Genomic DNA, 25,525 nt, shown 5'->3' with positions numbered 1-25,525 from the left:
ATCTTAATGACAAAATCTTACTAAATGCTATTCTCTTTTTTTTCACTTGAACTCTTTAGTTTATGTACTCTGCTTTTATAGATTTTTATTTGCGACTTGGTCATGATAACGCCACGTTGTCGATATCGGATCGAACGGTTGAGATTAAGGCTATGAAGGTTTATATGTAAAAATTGATTTTTGTTTTTTCATTTTAAAGACTTAAATTTTATTAATTTACAAAGAAAGTCCCTCATTTACCGTGTCGAAAACCCTTCTCACATTTAAGAACTGCATACAGTTGGGTTACTTTCATCCTCAAATTTTCGTTGAATTTAGGGTTCTTCCCACCTCCATTTATGATTCTAGTCGACAGGGTTTCATCTGGACTGTAAGTGAGGGAGAATTTTGCATACAAATCTTGTCTGTTATAGATAGTGATGTTGTGTATGTTCTTGGCATCATGAACAAATATCTCAAGAAGCCCAGAGAACTCCCTATTCTCAGGGTCTATCATAAGTTCAGAACTACGACTGTAATGAAACCCAGATGACCCATTGAAGGATTCAATCTCAGAGAAAGAAATTATCTAGTTCCCCCCGAGAAATCCCTTTTTTTCTAGTTCAAGTTCCTAAAAATGGAGGAAACCCAAACTTTGCTTTTTGAGATGCAACCAAAATAAATAAAAAGCAACCCAAGGCCAAACTTTAACCCTTTTATATGATCCAAGTGTGGCAATTGTAGAAGGGTGGAGAGGGGGTGAGAGGTCGTGGGTGACTTGTTGATCGAGGAGTGGGTAGGTAGATAGTTTAAAGACAAAGGTAGACTTTTCAAAGAAAATAAATAGTGGAGTGCAATAGACTCTAGTGGTTAGATTTTGTAAACTTATATTCAATGTTTGATGGAAATTGCGTGGGTGTTGCACATTAATTATGCAGCACCTGCAACACGATCGAGATTGTTTGCAGTACAATTAATGTGCAACACTGAAGTCGAGCCCATGTTGAATGGTATTGACAAAAAAAAAACATGAGGTGAATAGTTTTATAAGAGCAAAGCTAATAGTGATTATGTAATTTTCACAAATGTTTAATAAGAGGGCATCTCACTTGGGGAGAAAAGCTTACTTTACTTTAGCAGAACAGAAAAGTTTACTTTACTTTATTAGATTTGAGTTTTAAATACATAATTGCTTTTGAGTATAACATCTTCAGTATCTAGTTTGAAATACTTAATTTATCGTTTTCAGTATTATTACAAGTTATTACCCAAAAAGAAAAAGAAAAAAAAATTATTATAAGTAATGTTAATGGAGTTTATATTTAATGAACTCTCCCATGAGATCCATTACACTCCAACTTCTTTCTATTGCTTTTCTCATCTGATAAATATCTGGGATTTAAGAGTCATACTTACAGTTCGTTGCTTTCACTTTCTTGGTCACTTTCTAAAGATACGGTGAGTTAGAAGTTTCAGGCTCAATAAACAAAGAAAACTCTTTGCACCCAAACAGATCTAGTCCTGTTTTTTTGAAACATTGTGGTCAGTCAATATGTTTGTCATCTATTTTGAGTTTCACGCTTTTGAGTTATTCTGTAATAACTTGATGGTCCAAATTAAAGAGAAAAAAAGGAAGGGGGTATTTTCTTCAACATTTCTGATAATGGTGATAAGAAAACTCAATTTTCTAACGCTAATAGCCTTACTTTAAGTAGTGATTATTGGATTTAAGAAGCAACCCAAGGCCAAACTTTAACCCCTTTATAAGATCAAGTGTGGCAATTGTACAAGGGTGGAGAGGGGTTGAGAAGTTGTGGCTGACTTGCTAACGAGTGGGTGGATGGGGTAGGTAGATAGGTTAAAGACAAGGGTAGACTTGTCAAAGAAAATAAATAGTGGAGCGCAAGAAACTATAGTGGTTAGATTTTGTAAACTTATAATCAATATTAGATGGCATTGACAAAAGAAACATGAGGTGGATGGTTTGTAACAACAAACTCTAAGGCTGCGTTTGTTTGTTGGAATAAAGGTGGGGTGGAAAAAAGGGGTGGAATTTTTTTTGAAAAAAGTGTAGATTTCTTACTTTTCCTTTAAATCCCAAAATGGTAGATTGTTTGGTTGCTTGGGGTGGGAAAGTGGGAATCAAGGAAACTTGTCTGCTGATGTGGCAGTCCAACTTTTCCACCCCATGCTATTTTATAACCCCACATATTTGGTTGGATTTTGTGGGAAAGTTGGAAAAAGTAAAAAGTAGGACCTACCCTATTACTATTCCACAAAATCTTTTTCTTTCCATCTCTCTCACCACATGGGACCCACATTTTTTTTTCCCACCCCACCTTTGCAAACAAACGCAGCCTAATAGTGATTAGGTTATTTTTTCAAATATTTAATAACAAGTATATCGCCTTGTGAGAAAAACCCACCAAAACATAAATTCTGATGCACCAGATATTTTTCGGAGAACAGTGCACATATATATATATATATCAAATAGCTGGCTAAGAAAACAAAAAAATTATTGAAGCTATTTTGAACTCTTCGTATTTGAAATACTGAGTATAACAAAAGAGTTTTTTTCATCAAAGGTTATTTTCAATTTCTCTGAATAGGAGAAATCAGGTTGGCGGCATTGTGGCCATAAGAGAATACATCAGGGGTATATCAGTCTTTTACCAATAGAGAGGGACGTTATACCACGTGGCAAGTTGCACAGAGACAAAACCGACCAAGAAAGAGATCGGCGAATGCTGGCGGTGGGGGAGAAGTCGCCTTCGACAGTATTGCTGGCTTTGACATTTCAACTCTGCAAGACTGCAACACAAAAACCCCCTTTTTTTTTTCTTTTTGATATATTAATTCTTCTCTCTCCCGCGCCGAACTTTATTAAACTCTTTAAAACTTTCAGGTTAAAATAAAATAAAACAATTATAAAGAAGCAGAACCATCAAATCTTTGTTCCTGATAATATCCCATTTTCAATTCTCCATTTCTGCCTCAAGAGACCCTGAAAACAGTCTCTTCTTCCAAGTTCCAACATTCCTTCTATCCCTCTGTATATAAGCAAGAAAGTCGGATTTCAACTCTCTGTATCCTTCTTTTTGATGATGATTGGATGTTGCAGAATCCTCTTGTTCTCTTCCATCATGGCGGACTTTTGAGGTACTTTACTCCATAAATTTCTCATTTCTCTTTTCTCGTTCTGGGTTTCTGCTATTTACAACCCTTCCGTTTCAGTAGCATAGATTGTTAAACCTTTTATTTCCTTTTTCTCTGAGTCACTCACCCTCATATCTCCTAATATCTTGAATCTGTTATGATCTCCCGGAAATTTCTATTTTTGGTGAAGTACTTGATTCTTATTGCATGCGGTTTTATGTGGAACTTAAACTTACTTGCTTCTTCTTTTCTAAATTTGGTCTAATTACAATCTAACTTCTTTCCCGATATAAGTTTTGAAATTTGTGTTTTAACGTTTAAGTCATTATTTGCGTCTGTTGGAAAAAATTTCTGCTCTAATGGGAAACAAATTAGTCACTAATGGAGTGTTCGAATTCGTGCCTTGCTTTTATACATTGGAATTATTTTGCAGCATCTTTACTCTACGGGCGAGTGTCCATTGATCTTTGGTAAGGTCAAGATGCCTGGCATCAATGGCGAGTGGGTCGCAACCGAACTGAATGGCCACTCCTCCTCACCTTTGAAGGAGAAGTTGGCCCCTAATGGGTCCCCAAGGAGTTCCATGAGTCCAGGGAGTCCTCATAGTGAGGCTCTTGATCTCCATTTGCACGGTGCTATTAACACCTCTATAGAGCAGTTGTATGAAAATGTGTGTGAAATGCAGAGCTCTGACCAATCATCTTCAGGGTATAGTTATGAATCTGATGGGAATGAATCAAGGATTGATTCAGAGTTGTGTCATCTTGTTGGTGGAGAGATCAGGGAGGTGGAGATAATTAAAGATGAGAAAAATTCGGTGGACGCTGGAAGAGATTCAGTTTCTAAAAAGGAAAATGATTTAGAGGAAAGAAATCCCGACAAGATATCTAATGTCCAATCCACCAGTCCCAGGTCTGTTTCTTCTGTAAAATCAAAGAAACCTTCAAAATTGAAGTTAGAATCTGGGTTACCAACTAAACCGAGTCGTAAGAGCAAAAAATCAAATCGTAGGCCTCCATTTGACAAACGTTGGAATGAGTATTCACCGAAACCAAATGGTGAAGTTGTTTTATCAAAGAAACAGAGGAACTCTGTGTTAGGAGGGTCAAGATTACTTAAAGGAGCTGAGGATACATCTGAAATAGGCTCAGAAAACCTAGAGCTTGGGCTTTTTCTTCTTAAACAGGCAAGGGATTTGATCTCTGCAAATAATCCCCGCAAAGCTCTTGACTTTGCTGTACGTGCAGCAGCGTCATTTGAGAAATGTGTAGATGGGAAACCTAATTTAGACTTGGTCATGAGCTTGCATGTCATAGCAGCAATACACTGCAGCTTAGGTCAATATGGCCAAGCAATTCCTGTTCTTGAGCACTCGGTCGAGATTCCAGTCATGGAAGAGGGCCATGATCATGCCCTTGCTAAATTTGCAGGGCTAATGCAATTGGGTGATACATATGCAATGGTAGGCCAGCTTGAGAATTCCATAACGTGCTATACAACAGGTTTGGAGATCCAGAAGCAAGTTCTTGGTGAAATGGATCCTAGGGTTGGTGAGACTTGTTGGTATTTGGCTGAAGCACATGTTCAAGCACTACAATTTGATGAGGCTGAGAAGCTGTGTCAGATGGCTCTTGATATCCATAGGGAGAATGGTCAACCTGCTTCTCTTGAAGAGGCAGCAGATAGGAGGCTTATGGGTCTTATCTGTGAAGCAAAAGGAGACCATGAAGCAGCACTTGAGCAGCTTGTTTTAGCTAGCATGGCCATGGTGGCCAACGGTCAAGAAGCAGAGGTGGCTTCTGTTGACTGCAGCATTGGAGATACTTACTTATCTTTGGCTCGATATGATGAGGCTATTTTTTCTTATCAAAAAGCACTGACGATGTTCAAGTCCAACAAGGGAGAAAGTCATCCAGCTGTTGCTTCAGTTTTTGTGCGCCTGGCTGATGTGTACAACAAGGTTGGGAAAGTAAGAGAATCCAAGTCTTACTGTGAAAATGCCCTACGGATTTATGGAAAACCCATTCCAGGAATTCCTCCAGAGGAGATTGCAAGTGGTCTTACTGATGTTGCTACCATCTATGAGGCTCTGAATGAACCTGAGCAAGCACTCCGGTTGCTCCAGAAGGCTTTAAAGATTTATGCCAATGCCCCTGGTCAGCAAAGCACGGTTGCAGGAATTGAGGCCCAGGTGGGTGTCATGTACTATATGTTGGGGAACTACTCCGAGTCTTACACCTTTCTCATGAATGCAGTTAAAAAGCTCAGGGCAAGTGGAGAGAAGAAATCCGCTTTCTTTGGGATTGCCCTTAACCAAATGGGACTAGCATGTGTGCAGCGTTTTGCAATAAATGAGGCTGCAGATCTATTTGAAGAAGCTAGGAGCATTTTGGTACAAGAATATGGACCAGATCATCCTGACACACTTGGAGTTTATAGCAATCTTGCAGGCACTTATGATGCGATGGGGAGGTAAGAATCCATTTTCTGTGGCGTTCATTGTGTTTTTCCTTCCTAAAAATCATGCAAAACATAATATTCTCCTATTTCCTGTCTGTCTGATCAAAATTTATCTTGCATGCTACATGGGCTTCCTTTGCCTTGTCATATTTAAACTACTTTGCCTTTTCTAGCGAGAATAGAAAGAAATCACGGAAGATCTCACAAAAGAATCAAATATGAACATCATATTTTTTATTTATCTAAACATACTTAGTATACCCTAGCTTTATGTAATTTGGGTGTGGTATGATGATGCTTCATGCAAAAACTCAATTTTCTTTAGCTGTATCTAATTTGCATATGTAATTAACATACTTCATATGCAGGTTAGAGGATGCAATTGAGATTCTGGAATATGTTGTTGGGATGAGAGAAGAGAAGCTTGGGACAGCAAATCCTGAAGTCGATGATGAGAAGAGAAGACTTGCTGAGTTATTAAAAGCAGCAGGCAGAGTCCGGGGTAGGAAAGGCATATCACTAGAAACCCTCCTTGAGGCCAACCCTCATCTTAAAAACAAAAATGGGATAATGGTATGATTGTGCTCATTATGCATGCAACCATGTATGTAAAAGTAGAGTATCAAAAGAAAGAAAAAAGAAAAAAGAAAAAAGAAAAAAAGAAAAAGAAAAAGAAAAAAAGATTAGGTGGTGGTTCTGTTGATATATTCTTGTTGGGGAGGTCTTCGTATGCTAATGGATTTTTGGCGGAGAAGTTGAACGGAATGACAAGAAGAGAGGGGATTGGTCATACTCTTGATTATGCTAGTTATTCTCTGGAGTCAAATAAAGTGATTGTTTCTTGTATTAGATTGCTTTAGAACCTGAGGATTCGATGGTCGCCTCATTATTTGTATTCTTTTTGTTCTTTTTATTTTTGGTAAGACATCATTTGTATTCTATTGTTTAAGGAATAGATGAATTCTCCTTTCTCGTTTGATACTGAAACTGCATATTAAGATATCAGAAAATGATCGCTGAGTATCAGACAGTGTCTTTACCAAGAATGAAGTCATGCCTCTGCTAAAGATTTGAATTTCTTGTAAGATGGAAGCCCTGTTCAAAAAACCAGTTTATAAAATTCCTCTCTTTCATTTAAATGAACTTTCAATTTCTTATCGCATCAAGAAATGCTCAACAGTTGAATATCTGTGGGCACAACCAAGCTACGATGGACCATACCAGCATAAGTTGATCAGCATTATTGGTATTTCCTTGTTCATTGAATCTATCTCAAGTCGTGTTAAAAATTTGAATACTCTTGGAGTCTTGATTAGAGGAATCCAATACCATTCGGATACAATGTCAGTGGTTTCATCTTTGTTTTAAACATCTGCTATTTTGGTTTGGAATTGACTACTGATCAGCTCAATATATTGCTTAGATCGAAATTTCAGGTGTTGTTGCCTCTAATGAGGTTTGGTAAAGCCTCTCAATCCCAATTCTTAGCCATGTTTGGAGTAGTTAGGAAGTTACTTAGCAGGTATCCCTGCCATTCCTGTTTGAATTTTTCAAGAAATTATTGCCCAAAATGCAAGATATCCAGCAGCTATACTTGGCAATCCTGTTCGTTTTTTCACTCCATGAGAGTGATGGTCTGCTTATGGGCATAAGAACCAACTGATTATGTACTTTTACCTTAAAATTTAATCTGAAGGAGCACCTTGAGCAACAGCTAAAGAGTGACTTCCCAACTGCCAGAATATAACATGAAACCAGCAAAGAACTATACTGAAATGGATCTAAGAGATCAGTTTACTTTGGATTACAGACACTCCCTGAAAGTGATAGAAAATGAACTCTCTCCTTCTCATGATTGATGAATGACTCCTGACCATCCTCATGGTACATCAGGTAATGCATATGGCTTTACTTTAAGTTAATTATTTATACCCAAACTTTCGAATCACACAAAAATGGATCAAGAAAGAACAAAGGAAAGCTAAGTACAATTAGATCATATAAGACACGAGAGTAGTTAGAGTTCGTATTTAGTATACAAAAGGCTTATGTGGATACACTTTTGATACAGTAATACTAGATTTCTACATATGAAAAATAACATCAAAGAGGTCTTAGAACCCTTAGAAGCTCTCTTCCTCCACACCTTCTCATTCCATGAAAAACCTTCTCATCCCATAAAAAAAAAAAAAAAAAAAAAAGAGGGAAAATTGTTAATGTTAACATCAGCCATCAAATCGTGCAGCCATGCAGGCGGACATTCTTAGACTTATTCTTCCCTTGCAGGATTCCATTATCAACCGAGACAGGAAGGGCAAAATCATGATCCTGTTGGAGCTGAACTGAATGATTTCGAATCAGAAGCTGACACTTGCATAAAATAAAATGGCAATTTTAGTTCCAAGCCCGAATTTACCAGCACTTCAACTTTCGTTTCTCACCTCTGAACCACAAGAACAGCTCTGTCGAACCTCCAAGTCCAAGGTATGCCTCTACGCTGTGAGCGCAACTCATTTCTCTACTACTGTATTTACCACAACCAGGAAACTGTTACCACTCTGTGTTTCGACTACCGCTGCTTTGGACAATTTCAATTCCCATGGATTCGAGGCGCGTTCTGGCATCCTTCCTTTCTCCGCGAACGTATCATCAAATTCGGATATTGGTTTCGTTAGCAACATGATTAGGGATTACACAGCTAATGGATTATTCGAGGATGCAATTGGGGTCTATCTGAAAATTTTAAATTCTGGTATCCCTACGCAAGAACTTCCCTTTTTCCCTTCTCTGATTAAGGCTTTTGCTGGGTTTCTTGATCTGAGACTGGGACGGCAGATCCATGGACATGTCTTGAAGTTTGGACTTTATACGGATGTTTACGTCGTCAATTCTCTTCTGGCTTTGTATTGGAAATGTGGGGCGCGCGAGGATGCACTTCATTTGTTCGGAAATATGCTCAACAGGGACTCCGTTTCTTGGAATACGATGATATCTGGTTTTGACCAATCAGCGTTGCCATTACAGGCCTTAATGATGTTCCGCAGAATGGTGCGGGAACTGGGTGCAATCTCAAATAGAGTGGCCTGTCTCTCTGCTCTCTCATCCTGCTCTTCCTGTGGTTCTATACTTCACGGGAAAGAAATTCATGCTTTCGTTACCAAAAACGGGTTGGATCTAGATCCATCTGTTGCTAACGAGATAATTGGCATGTACATGAAAAGCGGGCATTTAAGGAATGCAGAAAATGTTTTTAGGATTTTGCTTGAGAAGGAGCCTCTAAGGGAAGAAACACTCATTTGGAACGCAATGATTGCAGGTTATGTTTCCAATGGTTGCTACTGGGAGGCGTTCACTATTTTCCAAGAAATGTTGACGTCGGGGATAAATTTAGATTCTTCAACAATGGTGACTGTTTTGGTTATCTGTTCTCAGTTATTGGATCTAAAAGTTGGAAGGCAAATCCATGGCTATAGTGTCCGCTTTGGACTGAATCAAGACGCAAAAATTGAGACGGCTATTGTGGATATGTATTGTAAATGTGGTGAGGTCCAGGATGGTTTAAGTACGTTTGAGAGGTCGTCTAATGTGAATTTTGTTATGTGGGGTGCCATGATTGCAGGTTGTGCTCAGAAGGGTCATTCAACTAAGGCATTAGAATTGTTTTCTCAATTTAGAGCAGAAGGCGGTTTAGTTGATCCTATCATTGTTCTGGCTGTGCTGCGGGCATGCTCTTCTCTGACCCTTAAGTTTATTGGCATGGAAATTCATGGACTTGCACTGAAGATGGGTTTCAGTTCCGATGTTTTCATTGGTGGTGCATTAGTAGATGTGTATGCAAAGTGTGGTGAAGTTGAATCTGCTCAAAGAATTTTTCATGGACTATCTGTTCAGGATGTGGTTTCATGGAATGCTCTGGTATCTGGATATGCTCAGAATGATTATGCAGATGAAGCTTTAAAGGCATTCCGTGAGATGCAGTATGATCTTGTCAGACCTAATACAGTAACATTTGCAAGTATTCTCTCAGTATGTGCCCGTCTGTCTGCATTGATCTTGTGCAAACAAATCCACTGTTACCTCTTACGGAACAGGTTCGATGCTAATTTGCTTGTGAGCAATTCCCTGATCTCTACATATGCCAGGTGTGGTGACATAAACAGCGCCTTGATTATATTCAATGGAGTTTCTGAAAAGAATGAAATATCATGGAACTCAATGATAGCTGGGCTTGGGATTCATGGCCACATGGATGATATGATTGCTTTATTTGATAAGATGAAAGCAGCTGAGATAAAGCCTGACTCTGTGACTTTTACTGCGCTTCTTTCAGCTTGCAGCCATTCTGGGAGACTTGATGAAGGATGGAGATACTTTAGAAGCATGATCAAAGATTACAATATTACTCCTGAACTTCAACACTATACTTGCATGGTTGATCTACTGGGTCGAGCTGGCCATCTAGACCAGGCATTCAATATGATCATTGATATGCCTTGTCAGCCTGATGCTCACATATGGGGATCGTTACTTGCATCTTGCAAAATCCACTGCAATGAAGAAATGGCAGAACGTGCAGCTAATCACTTGTTTAAATTTGACTGCAGTAGCATGGGGTACCAGATTCTGCTCTCTAATATATATGAAGATTTTGGGAGATTGGACAATGTTTCTAGGATTAGAACAAAAATCAAAGATACTGGTCTTAAAAAGAACCCTGGTTGCAGTTGGATAGAAGTCAATCATAAACTCCACATATTTGTTGCCAGTGACCGATCACATTATCAAACAGAGCAGATATATGCTACACTGAAAAATTTGACAGAAGAGATTACAGTGACTGGTTGTATTCCTTAATTGCACCCACTAATTGTCCAACATGATGAAACTATTGGGGAAGGCATTATCTAAATCCGTCTGCATGCCAAAGTGTGTGCTTTAGTCCATATTACCAGGTATAAGAGAGATCACCAATACATTCCTTTTAGTTACAAGGAACTTTGACCACACATCATATGCTCAAGACTTATAGCTCACATCCATGGAAGGGAATGATGATGGATTACATGTATTTCCAGTGGTTGACGGATGCTCAGAAAATTCAGGGCTGTCGCTATTTTGCTTAGGAGGGTTTTCTCTTCTTGCCGGTTGTGCTTCAATATTTCTGATGGATCTGGAAGATTTGTGTGCAAGGAGTTATCAGAGGTAGTAATATAAAATTCTTCAGAATATTCTCCCTTGAAAATTTTGATGGCACTTGAGAAAACACATTAGGATTTAAATTGACTATCATCGCAACAATTTCTTGAAGCATAAAGAAGATTTTACCAAATGCCTACAATGTGGAACCGATTGGAAGCTGCAGCAATTTGTATGAAGTCTGTGAAGAAAGCATTTTGCATTTGGAATGGTGAATAAATTAAATTTCAAGTCCCTGAACAGTAGTCCTGTTGAATGTGGAGGAATATAAGTTCACAAAGGTGAAACCAGACAATGTTATTGGTATTTTCTGTTCCTCATGGCCTGTAATGGCAGATTGTTGAACCAAGAGCTTAATTGTCCAAGCATCATATTAGGCCTGGATCCTAGTATCATTTGGAATGTTTTGGAACAAATTCTAAAGAAGTAGCCTTTTAATTTTTCAGAACCACCCAGTATATTTAGATATATGTGGTGCAAGTATTAAGAAGCATTCTGTACATCAATTCTTTTTTGGATCAATATTCTGTATACATTTTTCTCATCATTCTGTGCAATTTACAGATAAAGAAGAAACTTATGTAGGCTTTTCTCATTTCTTTTTGTCTCAATTCATTCTTTTTGAGTAAGTTCCATGTACTGAAAACTATCGTCGAAGTTCCATTCGAAATTGTGAAGCTCATCTTCTTGTAGGTTTCTATTTTATTAAGCTTCTTTTAGTAAAAAAAAATCTGAACTGGGGGGAGAGTTCCACTGGAGTCTTACTCATTAAATCCCCATTGCATTTCTCATATTGCCCTTCTAGTTGAAACAGAGGATCTGCGTACAATTTGTGTGTGTGTGTGTGGTGAATGCATTCATTGTTAATTGTTTTTTTCTCTCTTTAGATTAACAAAAGAGCAATTAAGCTTCTGGCTTCATCCACATAAAAATTGAGAAATTTATCTTGAACATGTAAATGCTTTCTGAAGAAGACTTTAAATGCTATATGCCATGTGAAGTATGGTGTTTCACCATCTACCACATGATGCTATGAGCTTGGATCCTTTGTCTATCTGTCGCATCTTTTCTTCATCATACATTAAGAGGGGTCCATATGAGACTCATTGAAAAATTTTACCTCTGATTTATTTTTTTAGAATTCAAAGGTGGATCCTTCCTAATATGGAGTTAAAAAAAAATGTAAGACAAGCACAACCCTCTACTGTAACGACAAGAGGATCCAAACTTTGATGCTAAATTTAAGTCATTGATTTTTTTTTGGGGGTAAGTGCATTATTATTATTATTTTTTTGGGTAACTTCTTGTAAGTACATGTTTTGTCATTGACACTTAAAATTCGAAATTTTACAACAAGGAAAATTAGAATCTAGGTCTGATTTTCTTGTCCTTTCTTTTTTATTTTTTTGTATATAAAGGAAGATATATTAGAAAAGGAAAATCCGAAATAGTTACATTACTTTCGATGGGATAAGATGGTAATTTTACCGAGTATTGTATTTATACCCCTTGTCCCCTTATTCTATTCTCATTCTCTTCCACTCGACATTTCTCTCCGCCTGACGACTCTGTCCTGGCAAAATCTCTCCCATTCTGGTTCTGATTTTCTGTGATAACCTTTTGTTCTATATTCTCTTTGTTCCATCAGGAAGCAACAGAGCTTTCCTTTGAGGGTCCTTGTGACGCTTCGCGTTCCTGCAGGGTTTATGGATTGAGAGCGGGTCTGAAACAAAATCGAAATTCCAGTTGACTGGAACAGAGCAACGAAAGCTCCAACTTACCTTCCTTTTCTCAACAAAATCGATCTGTTTCTCGAGTCTTCGTTGTCAACAAATCTAGGTTTTCTAGTAAGAAGTCCTTTTGATTGTTCTATCAAGGCCTTATTTATTCTTGCTGTTTCTCAGTTCATAGTTTTCCAGAATATAAACATCGGATTTCTTTACTTTTTAGGGTTCGTAGTTTCATTTCTAGCTCGCTAGTTGCTAGATTACTGAAATCACTCTTTTGCCATAACATGTCCTCGGCTGATGAAGTTGGTGATCGAACATCTAGGTATTCTCGTCCCATCCGTGCAATAACCTCAACAATTCTCATCTCAGAAACAAAACCCTAGCATCTCCTTCTTCGTGTTCGGTTCAAGACGAGTTGTCTAATGGTTATCGAAATATTCTGGCGGTGAGTGATTCGAAAGGTCTTCTAGGGTTCGATGGGGTAATCGTTACAGAGACTTCGCGCCAACTAAATCCATTTAAAAAGAAGTGATATTATCAGTATACAGAATGGGCAAAACTGTCTTTTACAGTATTTAAAAGTGAGAGTCCGTTAGAAACTTAAAATACTTAATAGAAAGAGAGAGACAGAGCTTTTGAATGTGTCGTCGTCCGTGGAAGAGAGAAAGGCGGGGAGACGGCAAAAAGACATGGTTCTTGTCACATTGTCAGTCTCTTATCCTTTCTTCTCCTTCTCCTTCTTCTTTGTTTGATTTGGAAACTCGAATTCTCGACAAGTTACAGAAAGATAGATGGGGAATTTTCTGGGGAATTATCTGGGGAATCATCTAGAAAAGGAAGAACAATTACCGCCTCCTATGGTTTTGGTTCCGCCTCTATTTGATTACCCTCCTTTGGCTGCACGTTCCAGGTGAGCGTTATAGATCTTCGTCGTATTCGCTAATTTCATTTTCATTTATTTATCTTTTGTTCTTTTTTGGGAAGAATTGAGGACGGGGGAACAAAAGCGAATATTACTGGACGAAGATCAATTATGATAAACATTCGATTTCTATCTGTGTTTGATTAATTATTTTTCTGACTTAAAGATCTTGCTAGACAGTTTTATCTCTAAAACTTCTGTATAGTCCCAAGTTTATATTTTCCTCTTGACTACACTGGATGCCACTGTAACAGATCGACTTTTTCCTCTGTACTGTACTGGTTGTTCACGGGGTGCTGGAAACACAGGAAGCCTTGGATGTTATTATATTAAATCATCTGAATTCCGCCCTAAGATTGACAAAAAATGGGAATACAATAATCAATTTCATCCCTTTTTCATAATCTTCCTCCTTAACATGGTCCAAAGTGCAAATGGTATTCCTTCCATTGCTATGTATTTTTTTATTTTTATTTTTCTGGCGAGACACTGACTGAAGGATCTTTAAATCATGCAGGATGCTGGAGTCATCATATGACTTTTTATTTGGAAAACTTGCATTGAAATGCCTCTTCGAGGACTACTTTGAACAAGCAAGGCATTTTAGCACGAGAATTATGCTAAAGCCAATGGATGACCCTAATGTGGATCTGGTTGCAACTGTATCCATCAATGTTCTAGACTTCTAGTTATCTACTATTGTTCTGTCTTTGGTTCTAATTGTCTATCTGTCTAGCGTCTGTTTCAATTTCTGTAAAGCCATATTTCATTTGGATCATACCAAAAGTCTTTCATTTGAATTTCGTTACTAGTGATGAATATCCTTCTCCATGTTCTGTCAATTTTTGGTCAATCAAAATGCAATAGTTAGTCTTTGCGTGGTACAACCTCTCTTGTTTCAGGTGTTTGCCTGTACTATCCTCTTTCTGCATTCCATAACACTTGTGAGGACATTTGCATGGTGACAACCAACTGAAAACTAGTGGAAGAGATGGCTTTTGAGGGCTTGGAATAATATATTAGTGTGCAAGTTGATTCAACTAGATCTTTATTTATTTATTTTTTTAATTTTGCATTTAAGACAATGATACAGTGTTTGGAGATTTTATGTATAAGCCTTTCCCCTTTTTTTAACTTAATATTGTACCTTCTTTTACCTTCCTTCTTTTGTTTTCTAATGGATAGAGAACAAAGATGTCGTAAGAAAAATATCTAATTTATGGAAGAATCACTTGAGTTTGTCTGTTACTGAACAATTCTGTTGATTCTTAAGGTTTGTGTGACTTTGTTGTGAGCTTTTATTAATCTCCATCTGTCTTATTTTAGTTGATGAAAATTCTTAAAGTTTCTTTTCCCCTCCTTATTAGTGAACTATATTTACATCTTAGTCCTACTTGGAAATAATATCTTGATGCTCTTTTGGTATTAATAATATTATCCTTTAAGTCTTTTGAGAAATTGAGCTCGAAATTATCTATCAAGAGCATATCTGTACTTCCTAAACTGTTCAGGTTTCAGGTCCACTTGATCATAAGGCTGAAGAGAAGATCACAGGAAATGCTTTGTTTCGGTGGCAAAGGTGAGAATAAACCCTCTTTTGCATCAGCATTCCCTTTATCCTGCAATTAAGTAACAGTTGAGTGTTTTATTCAGTTGGTCATCCATGGTTGCCTTCTGTGAACAGGCATGTTGATGATCCTCATACATTCTTGGATTTCTTTGTATCAACTTCCCAACCGTAAGGAAACAGTTTAGTGAAGTAGAGGTTTTCTTCATTCTTTTGTCTTATGTATCTGCTGAGGTTCATGGTATTATGGATTTTCTGTTCACTGTCCTACTTAGGATTTTGCGCATGAGGTCATGTGCTTATTATCCCAAATATGGGTTTGGTGCATTTGGGATTTTTCCATTATTAATTGAGAGAAGGTATGTGGTACTTTATCTCTGAGGCAAAACTTTGGTACCATGAGTTGAATTGTATATCTATTAGCAGTTTGTTATCAGAGTAGAGTTCTGATGCAGGGTATCCTCTGAAGATTATGGTGTTATGGGCTTGAGATACGGCTCAACAAATTTATCTTTTGGAGCCACAATGGTCCCTTACTCTTGTATGTTACTGGTATTGAACTTAGATGAGTTTGATCTTCTCATTATCTGCATTAATTTTATTGGCACATGTATCAATTAGAAAATTATATTATGTCTGTCTATGGTAAAGCATGGTTTTAAGGATTGGTCCTGTGCGTTCCATAATCCTGTGGCATAAGGATTGGAAATTTGTATCAGTTACTTAATGCAGATCAGAGTTAAAACAGTCTGTTTTGGTTGATGGTGACCCATCATTCCATCCCACGATCTCATCCACTCTGTGATTAATTGATACTGTAGGAGATAATGATTCCAGGTCATCAAAATAGGTTGTTTTCTATTCACTTGAATCACTTTTGTAGCATATGAAACGAGTTCTATAACTATTACTAAAAGAAAGGCATACCCAATGCATGAGGCTCCTGCCACTGCAGGGTCTGGAGAGGGTCAAAATGTGAGTAGCTTTGCCCCCACTTCACAGAGTGACTGTAATCAGGACTGCTTGTTCACAGGTGTGGCAGCCTTGCTATTATTGCCAAGGTCAGCACTCTTGTAATTGACCATACAAGATAAAGAAAAGAAAAAGGGGGGGTAGGGGTGGGGATGGTCAGTCCTCCAACATACTTTAAAATTCTTTTGAGGGCCAATGCATAACAGTTCTATATTTTGGAAGCACTGGCTGACAAGAGATTGAGGTCTGCAGCATACTTTGGTTCTGTCTTTCAGAGAAGTTTTGGATGCTTGCTTGATCTGCCTATTTTCCTTTCATCATCATGATCATCAAGCCTTGTCCCAACTAAGTAGGGTCGGCTACATGGATTCTTGCCTTCCAATTAGCTGTGTTTGAGGCCATGCTAGACCCAAAGGCCATAAGCTATGCATATCTTTTCTCACCGCTTCTCTTAAGGTTATCTTAGGTCTGCCCCTAGCTCTTCTACTTCATTCAATCTAGATTAAATCATTTTTCTATACAAGAGAATTTACATGCCTCTGTTGAATGTGGCCATGCCACCTCAAACGACTTTTTTGTAGCTTATCAGTTATTGGAGCTACTCCTAGATCAACTCTAATATGATCATCCTTATCTTATCCTTTCTAGTTTTGCCACTTATCCATCTTAGCATCCTCATTTATGCTACATTGAGTCTATCTATATGATTTTTTTTAACAACTCAACACTCACTTACATCATAGTTGGTCAAACAACAGTTCTATAGAATTTTCCTTTGAGCTTTAAAGGAATACTTCGATCACACAGACGCACCTCTCCACTTCATCCACCCTTTTAATTCTTTGCGAAACATCATCCTCTATATCATCCTTTTTATTTATGATTGAACCAAGGTTCCTAAAACAATCGCTGTATGGAATCTCCTTATCCTCTAGATCTCATTTTTTCCAATATTTTTTCTTTATTCAAATTCTTTTCCATGTGCATGTGGCTTTCTTTAGCTTAAGTTAATAATTTTGTGATTTCAAATTGCATAAGTGGTGATTTGTCTACATTATGACAACAGCTTCTGGTTCTTGATTATATTGTGAGAAGATTTGTTACCACTTGAAATTGATTGAGGATAACTGATATTACAATGTTGTCTCTAATTCAAAAAATATATATTTAACTGAGGCAGAATCATGAAGAAAGATAGTTGATCAGGAATCATTTCTAGATGTTTCTGTAAAAACTGTTGGGAGAAATTAATATTTATCAATAGGATTGAGAGTGAATAAACCTCAATGAAAGTCAATGGACTGAAGCTGGGCCTGTGGCTCCTGGATTGAGAAAGTAACCTGAAAAATTATGTTTGAGAAGAGCAAAATAGGTGAAGCAAACCTGTGTACTGAGCCAGGAAATACTAGAAAAAAACCAGGTACAGTGAATGAACCACTAATTTTCAGTATTATGATCTAGCTAAAAATTTATTTCTGGTTGCGCTTCATAAGGTATGGGTCTATTGGTTGGCTTTTGAAAAAAATGGGATTTATTGCAGTAGAATTCATTTTACATTTTGGAAAATTGCAATCTTGAGTTGGTTCTTTGATTCAAGTGATGTTTAATACACAAATTGTGGAATAAAATTTTGTGATCAATTGCATGACCTCGGGATTCTGGTCTGTATGCAGTGGGAGATGAGTTTCCAAGAAATGCTTGGTTGGTAAGCCGAATGGGAAGGTTAACTGCAGGAGTTCAATACAAGCCAGAGTGTGAGTTCTATTCATACATTATCATGTAGGGAATATTCTGTTGCTGCATTAATTTTAAAACTAGGGAGTGGTTGATGTAGGAGAAACCCTAGAAACTAGGGGACCTACAAAGTGCGCTACTAGACTCTTAGAATTAAACACCTATTCTTGGTAGATAGTAAAGAAAGGAATTTGCAGCACTTGAATTTTGATTAATCATGCATGTAAGACCGCCAAAGTAGAGAAATAAACACAATAAGTCATACTGGTAAGCACAACTAAACAAGAATCAATAGGGAAACAAGGGGATGGGGATCTTGGCACCATAACACTAAATTGAATGCAAGGGTATTAAGAAACTTAAAGAAAATAGAGTTGTCCTAATCAATATCAGATTTCTACCAAGGAATTCAACAATTAATGATGTAAAGGGAGTCTTAGGAAGTTTTTGTTTTAAAAAAAACTACTGCCAAAGAATAAATGAGAAATATTTAGGGAGAGATAATGTTACCTGCTGATCTTGGCTGCAAAATAGGGCTTAGAAAGCATTTAGGAACAAAAATAAGAGAAAGAAAAAATATTTTGAAGTAGTGGTGAATCCTAGGAAAGGAGAAAAAAATATTTTGAAGTAATGGTGTATCCTAGGAAAGAGAGTAGGTGATAAGAGAGAGGGAGAGAAAGAAAAGAAAACGAATTCCATACAAGGTTTAAATAAAAAAATTAATCCCTCACAACCCTACATGTTTAATTCCCAAAATAACCCCAACTTAAGTTGTAAATATAACCCAAAACCAAAATAATTCAAAATTGGGCCAAAATAGACTCTAGGCCCAGCTCATAAAGACTCAAACATGAAATTAAAATATTTCAATAGTAAACTACTACCCAACCCACTAAGACTAAGGAAAATAACATGACAAACTGCCTATGAGCAGTGTTTCTCATCGAACCATAGGATCCTAGCAATCCGATAACCTCCGAACTCATCATCCATCCACATGGATGCTGTCAGGGGATGATCTCTACGTCGGCGTTGCCGGTAAACTCAGAACTGCTCATTGATGTCCTCATCAGTGGTGTTCTTGAGAAATTTTTGTTCAGATGAATGACATTTATTTTCACAATTGTTGTTGTTATTACTATTTTATGGGAGTTAACGTGTTCAAATCTGTTTATCAAGGGAAGCTGCAGTAGACTTCCAAGCAGTTAATGCATTCAGTCTTTGTGGTTATGGTTGATCTGTTCTGAACAATATATGTACTACCTTCACTGCTTCACATCATAATGATGAATTTAACCTTTTTTCAACAATGAATTTTATCCTTTTTATTTTGTCCTGACTGGCATGGATGGACTTGATTTGATCACCATATATTGATCTTCTGAGTAAAGGTTTTGGGTACCCATTTACCTAGGAAAGTTGTAACTTGTAAGTATACTCCTGAGCAGTTAGTGCATGCTATCTTTGTGCTTATGATTGATCTGTTCTGAACACTATATGTTTTACTTTCATGTCAGAATGATAAACTTTATCCTTTCTATTTTATGTGGACTGTGAACTGGCGCAAAGAAACTCTGTTTTATCACCATATATTAAGCTTCTGACATCTGAGTAAATTTTTATTAATACCTTGACAAATTACCTTGATTCTTGACGTCCTTTTAAGTTCCCTGGCCTTATTGGATGGCAACAATGTTTGGTGGAGGATCCAATTCAAAGAGCAACTTTGAACTCCTAATCTGTTAGTACCATATAAAGGGTGAACCTTGTGGCAAAGGCTTTTGCACAAGCTGATCTGGAGGGGCAATTTTTCTACACAGCCTTACTCCAGCACTTTTTACTGAAAGGATGTTTTGATACATTGACCTCAGGCTACAATTGTGGTCCACCAACCATTGTGCCAATGCTCGCCCTTTTCTATTAGTACCAAAATTTTTTTTAACTTAATCTCCATTTGTTTGGAGTCAAGAAAATCAGTTTGTTGGTCTTAAGTGCATCTCCATGTATGTTCATCAGAACATGTATCAAAGCTGAAGATTCTGTGCATAAAATGTCCATGTTGAAGCATGTGAGATATAATATGAGCACAGGTTGATACATCACTCCTTTCCCTCAGGAAAAATGGCATTTGATTTCATTTTTTGCCCTTCCATTGAGCTCCAATTGCTTTATTTAATTCTGTATGGCATTATTATTACTGAAACTTTCTGAAAGATTACATTTCATGCTTCTGTACTTTGTGATGATTTGCCAATCCCCCTCTCCCCCATTAGTGCACACTAAAGAAGGGGCAAGCTTTAACAACTTGAAGAATTGGAGTTGTGCAATTGGCTATGGATTTGGTTCAGCTAGTCCTTTGAGCCCATCCTACAATTTTGGTCTTGAATTTGCTAGAAATTCCCAGGTTTGTGCTGTACTATTTTCCTTCAATTGCATTTCCCATTTCTTTCTAGGGTTACACGTGCAAATCTGGTTATCTTCATGATATTGGATGGATAACATCTGTTTTCTTCTAATTATCTGTTAGAACCAAGGAAAGAAACAGAAAATGTTGATGCACCTTCATGTTTAAGTCTATACCCCCAATGCAAATACTTCAGAGTTTGAGCCGTCTCTTCGTTAAATGCACCATTAAGAACTTTGCTAACTTTTTTTTATTGCAATTGGTAGATTAGGTAACAAATTTTCCTTTGAAATGTACTGTTTCATCCTTGTAGATCTATATAGACTTGGAAAATGCATAGTTGAGTTGAGTTGCTTTTTTGTGTTTTTCTGTATGTTTGAGTTAGACCCTGCTTCATAACAGAACAGAACATTTTCTCCAGTCTGATGACACATACAATGTTTGGTGTAGCCATAGAAGGTGGAGACTCCTTGGACTATGACCATCATCCTACGGATCTGGGCATGGTATCATGGGGCTCCAAATCATATGTACAAATTGATGCTTGGCCTTTGCCAAGACGATCGGGACGTGCTTTATACCTGATTGTTGGATGAGACAATGCTGCTCGGTCATTCTCAATTTTTTTGAGAAAGGCCTTTTCTTGGGCCTAACGTCAGATGATTACTTAACTACCTTCCTGTTAAGCTGGCTATCCCTAGGTTGAACATTGAATAATCTATTTTGAGTAAATAATTTAAAACCAAGCTACATTCCTTGTAGTTTTATAATGTATAGATATCACACATCTTTCTACAAAATGTAATTTAGTTGAATGTTGTTCAAATTTACTATTTTAAGGTAACAATCTAATTTCTGCATGAGCAAAAAATAAATAGATCATAAAGGAGAGCCTTTGTGCAGCCTGATGTGTCACAGTGCAGTCGTCAGGTGCTGTTTCGTATCTGAGGTAGGTTTGATACTAGATCTGTATTTATATTTGGCATTGTATGCAAGATGATTCGCAACTTTGATTAAGCTTAATAGGTTTTTCTAGTTATATTATTCCTATGCCAACTCTTAGTAAGTTCTAATGCATATTAAGAACCTCAAAAAAGATGGTTTTGGCCATGATTTTTAAGCGCCTTGATTAATGACCTTTTCATGTACAACTTTTGAAATGCAGGTGATAGCTTCATTCTATCAGCATTTTGTGGTCCAGAGACGGGTACGGTTTTCAGCGTTCTCTTTAATTCTTCTAGCAAGTGGATTTCTCCAATTCATCCTATTCTTATTTTTATTTTCAAGTATCTGCTACTTTGTAAGGGTTAAACATTCTTTTTGTCTAAATGAAAAGTAATTCAATAGGAATGATCTGGACAGATTCTGAAATTTGTTTGAGGTTACCAGTTCCAACCCCCTTTACCACCCCAAAAAAGAAATAGTAGTTTTAAAATAGAACTAACATACTTCGGAGTCCATGTAATCCTTATTCTGCCTTTCTCTGTCAGAAAATTGAAACAAATGGAAATTAAAATAATCAATTATAGACAGTTACATAATTGACTTTCAATAATAAGAACTGGGTTTTTCTTCATAGAACACTTGTCTCGACCTAATCGTTGGACAAGATGAGATTCATCTCTGGCCGTGTGGAGACTGGTGAAGTATTGTAGGCTACCTTATGTGGGCACTTTAAATTAGGAGTTGCCCCCATATCTGGTACATTTGGGTGAATATTATGCAGCTTGGACATGCCAAGTACTACATCTCCACTGCCCTGGTTCCCCTATGGACTGCTGCAACACATGCATCGACAGGGACAAATGTAAAAAACACTTACCTACTACCTGCATTGAAGATAGTAATCTGATCCCTTTTAGTGGCACTTGAACATAATTCTAGACTATGCCCAAGTATTTTTGAAAAAAAGAAGAAAAGAAAATAATTAAATAAGCTATTAGAACTATTTGTATTAATCTGTACTAAATATAACTTTGGGAAAGCAAATGCTGTCTAGAAGCATCCCCATATGCACTCCCACATGGGACAGTTAATGACTACCCCACAGCTCTCCTTGGATGCCCATTGGCTGGCTTTTAATGCCCCCTGTGCTGACACTGAAGCCATACTGCCTGGCAGGGAACCTGTTACCTAAAAATCTATATATTTGTGAGTTCCTGAATACTATAGACACTGTATCTGTATTGGATTCAAAACATGCACCCTTATGTGAGTATGTGCATAGAGCCTAAACTAGACTTATCAGAAGAGGTTTTCTTGAAACTATGCTTATAAATGAGACTCGTTTATTGTTTTTGGACATGTATGCATTTCAGATGTTTGCTTTTGGTCTCTGATGGTAGATTTGTGTCAGTTTCTTGTTTTGAATAAGTTTAGCATGTATTCCTGGCTAAATTTCAAAGACCATACCTTATTTTTCCTTTTTTAACTTTAAATAACTTATATGCATTACATAATATATATAGTTTTGGATGAATCCATCATCTATTTTTGTTTCACCCACAGTGTTGGACTGAAGTTCAGTAATATACTTAATGCAGCTTAAGTTTGCCTTTTTTCTTTTACATGATCTTGTAGTTTGAACAGATTTAACAGATCCATTGTATTAATTTAACCAAACAGGTAAAGAATCCATTTGAAGAAGATTTAGTCGTTGGAATTACAAACTATATTGACTTTGGCTTTGAGTTAGAGACAAGGTATGACTCGGTATCGGTGAAGTTAACTAATTGAAAATCATGTTTAAGCATAGTTCCTGAGTTCAGTTTCATATTGTTCTGAAGTGTTGAAGGAGCGGAATCAAGGGGTGCCCAAGATGCCACCTTTCAAGTAGCTGCGTCTTGGCAAGCAAATAAAAACCTTTTGGTTAAGGTACATACTTGATAGGTTCTTCTGATTACAAATGGTTAATCATTGTCTTAATTAAAAGCACACCTAGATATTAAGTAGTTTATCAACTTGTCAAGCAAAGAAGACCTGTCAACTGGATGAAGGCTGTTGTTGTATTTCCATTATGATATGATAACTGCCAACTCATAATTTGATCACCGTACTTGTTTTGTTCTTTTACAACCCACTTTAGCAAGTTAATTGTACCAATCTATGACATGTAGAATGGTCTTGTCATTTCCAAATTGAGTATGTTATAATTTGTAATGTGCAGGGAAAGTTGAGTCCTATTATATCCTCAATAGCTTTAGTATTCAAGTCATGGTGGAAACCTTCCTTCACGACCAACATTTCAGGTACTTTTTTTGATAGATAGATCTTTGTTTGTTTTCCACACAAACAATGGAAGTTACTCTTCAGTGTTTAGGCAGCATATTTAATACTGTTAATTCCTCCGTATTGGTATTGTCCTTTTGTTTTCACTTACTAAGCCTAAGATGGTTCTTTTGTCTTTATTAAACTCCTGCTGAATGTTTGGCAGTTTCATAATTCCTTCTCTCTGTCATGTCAGTGGAAAGTAAAAAGTCGAGGAATGCTTATATATCCTCGGTCAAAACAGATCATCCCAGCAAGTCTGTGTGATGGACCTATTTCTATCTGGAGATTCAGAAATAATAGAATTGCAAGTAACGAACCAGATTGTCTCTTTTGATTTCTCAACTGTGATTTAGGCATACCCTATGGTCTCCAGACAGTTTTGTCAAAGGTGGATTTACCAGAGGAAGAGCATAGCTTGCAGTGGACGCATGCAACATAAGCTGTAGCTCACTTTAATCATTTGAAGTGCTATAAAGAAATATATATATATATATACCAATGTACTAACCAAGCAAACTACATTTATATGCAGTTGTAAGGGATCGTAGGCTAGGGAATACTGCCTTAGGATTTGGAATACATATTGAGGATCTTCGAGAAGCCAGGTTCCATCTGTCCCTTCACAGTTCACACAAATTATTACTTCTTGCTTTTTGTCTTCTTTTACAACTTCTTGTGACTTGTTAATGTGGTTCTTCTTGTTTATTGTCATCCACACTTTTCATATTGTAAATACTTTTTGACTTTATTATTACATGGTATTAGATGGAATTTGGGGCTTTTTTTTAATTTATTTATTTATTTTTTATATTTGAAAAAGGTGGTATTCAGGCTATTAAAAATTATCTTTCATCTTTGCACCAAAAAAGAATTTATCTTTCATCTTTTTTACTCAAGTTATGGAGTCTCCACCACTAACAAATAATTACTTTCTTTTAATGTAGCTATCAAAGAGCTGATCCAAATTATGTATTGTTGACTCCGAACAAGGAGCACTTGGCAGAAGGTGATGTTTGGAAAACAGGGAGGAAGCCAATGCTACAATCAGATGTAGACTCTGGGAATTCTAACAATATACCGAGGGAACTGAGACCCATAGAGAGAGTTTTGTAATTTTGTGTTTTCTTTCATATTTTCCAAGCTGGTTACGGAATTACTAGTAAGAGGTGGAGCCTTCTGAGCCCACTTTTTGGTGCCTTTTCTAACTTGCTGGTGAATCAGGCTTGAGGATGATGACTTCCACCACCACCACTTACCAACACCCCCACCTCCCTTTCTTTCTTTTCTGTTCTGGACATGGTGAATGGTATATGTAGTCATCTTAATGTTTGTAGTGGCAGGACACTCCAATTTTGGACTCTGGAGGATTCAAATGTAAGCATAACCTAACCATGAGAAGTTGGGGATAAAGAACAGGATGTCATCCCCATTAAGGATTGTGTCAGTTATTCTTTCATTTATATGGTTAAGTAACAGGATTCATAGTTAAAGTCTCATTATTCTTTAGTTCAAACCATCATTCATTCATTCCAACCACCTGATGGATGCAATCTTCCTTATTTGAGATGAGCCATTAGCCACTGCTATGTGTTTGGTTTCCAGGGAGGTCTTTGATGGATGGAATGGATTAATAAGTCTGACATTGGTCTTACTTTTCCTTCCTCAAGTTTCTTCTAGGCAGTAACTGTGGTTTCATGACTGTAGATTTGACTCACATTCATGAAATCTAGGAATGAATAGCCCTCATTCTTTGATTTAAGCAGGTTTGGAGATTTATGGGCGAGGCCCATGATATTTTGCCACCCATGCATCATGTCTCTAGGTGCTATGACTACACAGTGGCATGCAAAAAGTAGCCCATGTTCCACATGTGTTGCCATCCCTTCCTCTGGTCAATCCAAGAGGACTATATTAATGAATTCATGCCCTGCACCATAAAGCTCCCATTCATCTGAGAAATCAATAGCATAAACTTCCTGAATTGCTGCTGATATGTTAACAGAGCATTCTATAAGTGGACAGTGGATGTTTAATTAGGGTTTCAACAATCTGAGTTGGATCGGTTGAATCAGCCGATTCTGACAGAACAGGCAGAGCTGATCCAGATTCAAGCCATTTTCGGCTGAACCGGA

General features: G+C 37.3%; 3 protein-coding genes across 3 annotated transcripts; all 3 read left to right on the top strand.

The window, feature by feature from the left end:
* Positions 1 to 2,899: 2,899 nt before the first annotated feature.
* On the top strand, positions 2,900 to 6,585 carry LOC149020573 (protein KINESIN LIGHT CHAIN-RELATED 2-like). The gene is made up of 3 exons (XM_089148749.1): positions 2,900 to 3,141; positions 3,572 to 5,610; positions 5,967 to 6,585. Exons 2-3 carry the CDS (start codon positions 3,620 to 3,622, stop codon positions 6,175 to 6,177), a joined length of 2,202 nt encoding a protein of 733 aa, XP_089004875.1. The 5' UTR covers positions 2,900 to 3,141; positions 3,572 to 3,619; the 3' UTR covers positions 6,178 to 6,585.
* Positions 6,586 to 7,799: 1,214 nt separating this feature from the next.
* LOC149020572 (putative pentatricopeptide repeat-containing protein At3g01580) lies at positions 7,800 to 11,444 on the top strand. The gene has a single exon (XM_089148748.1). It carries the CDS (start codon positions 7,984 to 7,986, stop codon positions 10,450 to 10,452), a length of 2,469 nt encoding a protein of 822 aa, XP_089004874.1. The 5' UTR covers positions 7,800 to 7,983; the 3' UTR covers positions 10,453 to 11,444.
* Positions 11,445 to 12,348: 904 nt separating this feature from the next.
* LOC149020571 (uncharacterized) lies at positions 12,349 to 25,499 on the top strand. The gene is made up of 14 exons (XM_089148750.1): positions 12,349 to 13,434; positions 13,964 to 14,108; positions 14,958 to 15,025; positions 15,131 to 15,184; positions 15,289 to 15,372; positions 15,469 to 15,554; positions 17,659 to 17,739; positions 19,993 to 20,123; positions 21,289 to 21,330; positions 22,749 to 22,825; positions 22,910 to 22,997; positions 23,290 to 23,371; positions 23,926 to 23,998; positions 24,338 to 25,499. Exons 1-14 carry the CDS (start codon positions 13,316 to 13,318, stop codon positions 24,504 to 24,506), a joined length of 1,299 nt encoding a protein of 432 aa, XP_089004876.1. The 5' UTR covers positions 12,349 to 13,315; the 3' UTR covers positions 24,507 to 25,499.
* The last annotated feature ends 26 nt before the right edge of the window (positions 25,500 to 25,525 follow it).

Source organism: Hakea prostrata, chromosome 3 (genome assembly GCF_041222555.1).
Source record: "Hakea prostrata isolate BN-2017 chromosome 3, UWA_Hpros_2, whole genome shotgun sequence".
NCBI lineage: Eukaryota > Viridiplantae > Streptophyta > Magnoliopsida > Proteales > Proteaceae > Hakea > Hakea prostrata.
This window is presented reverse-complemented; position numbering and strand designations above follow the sequence as displayed.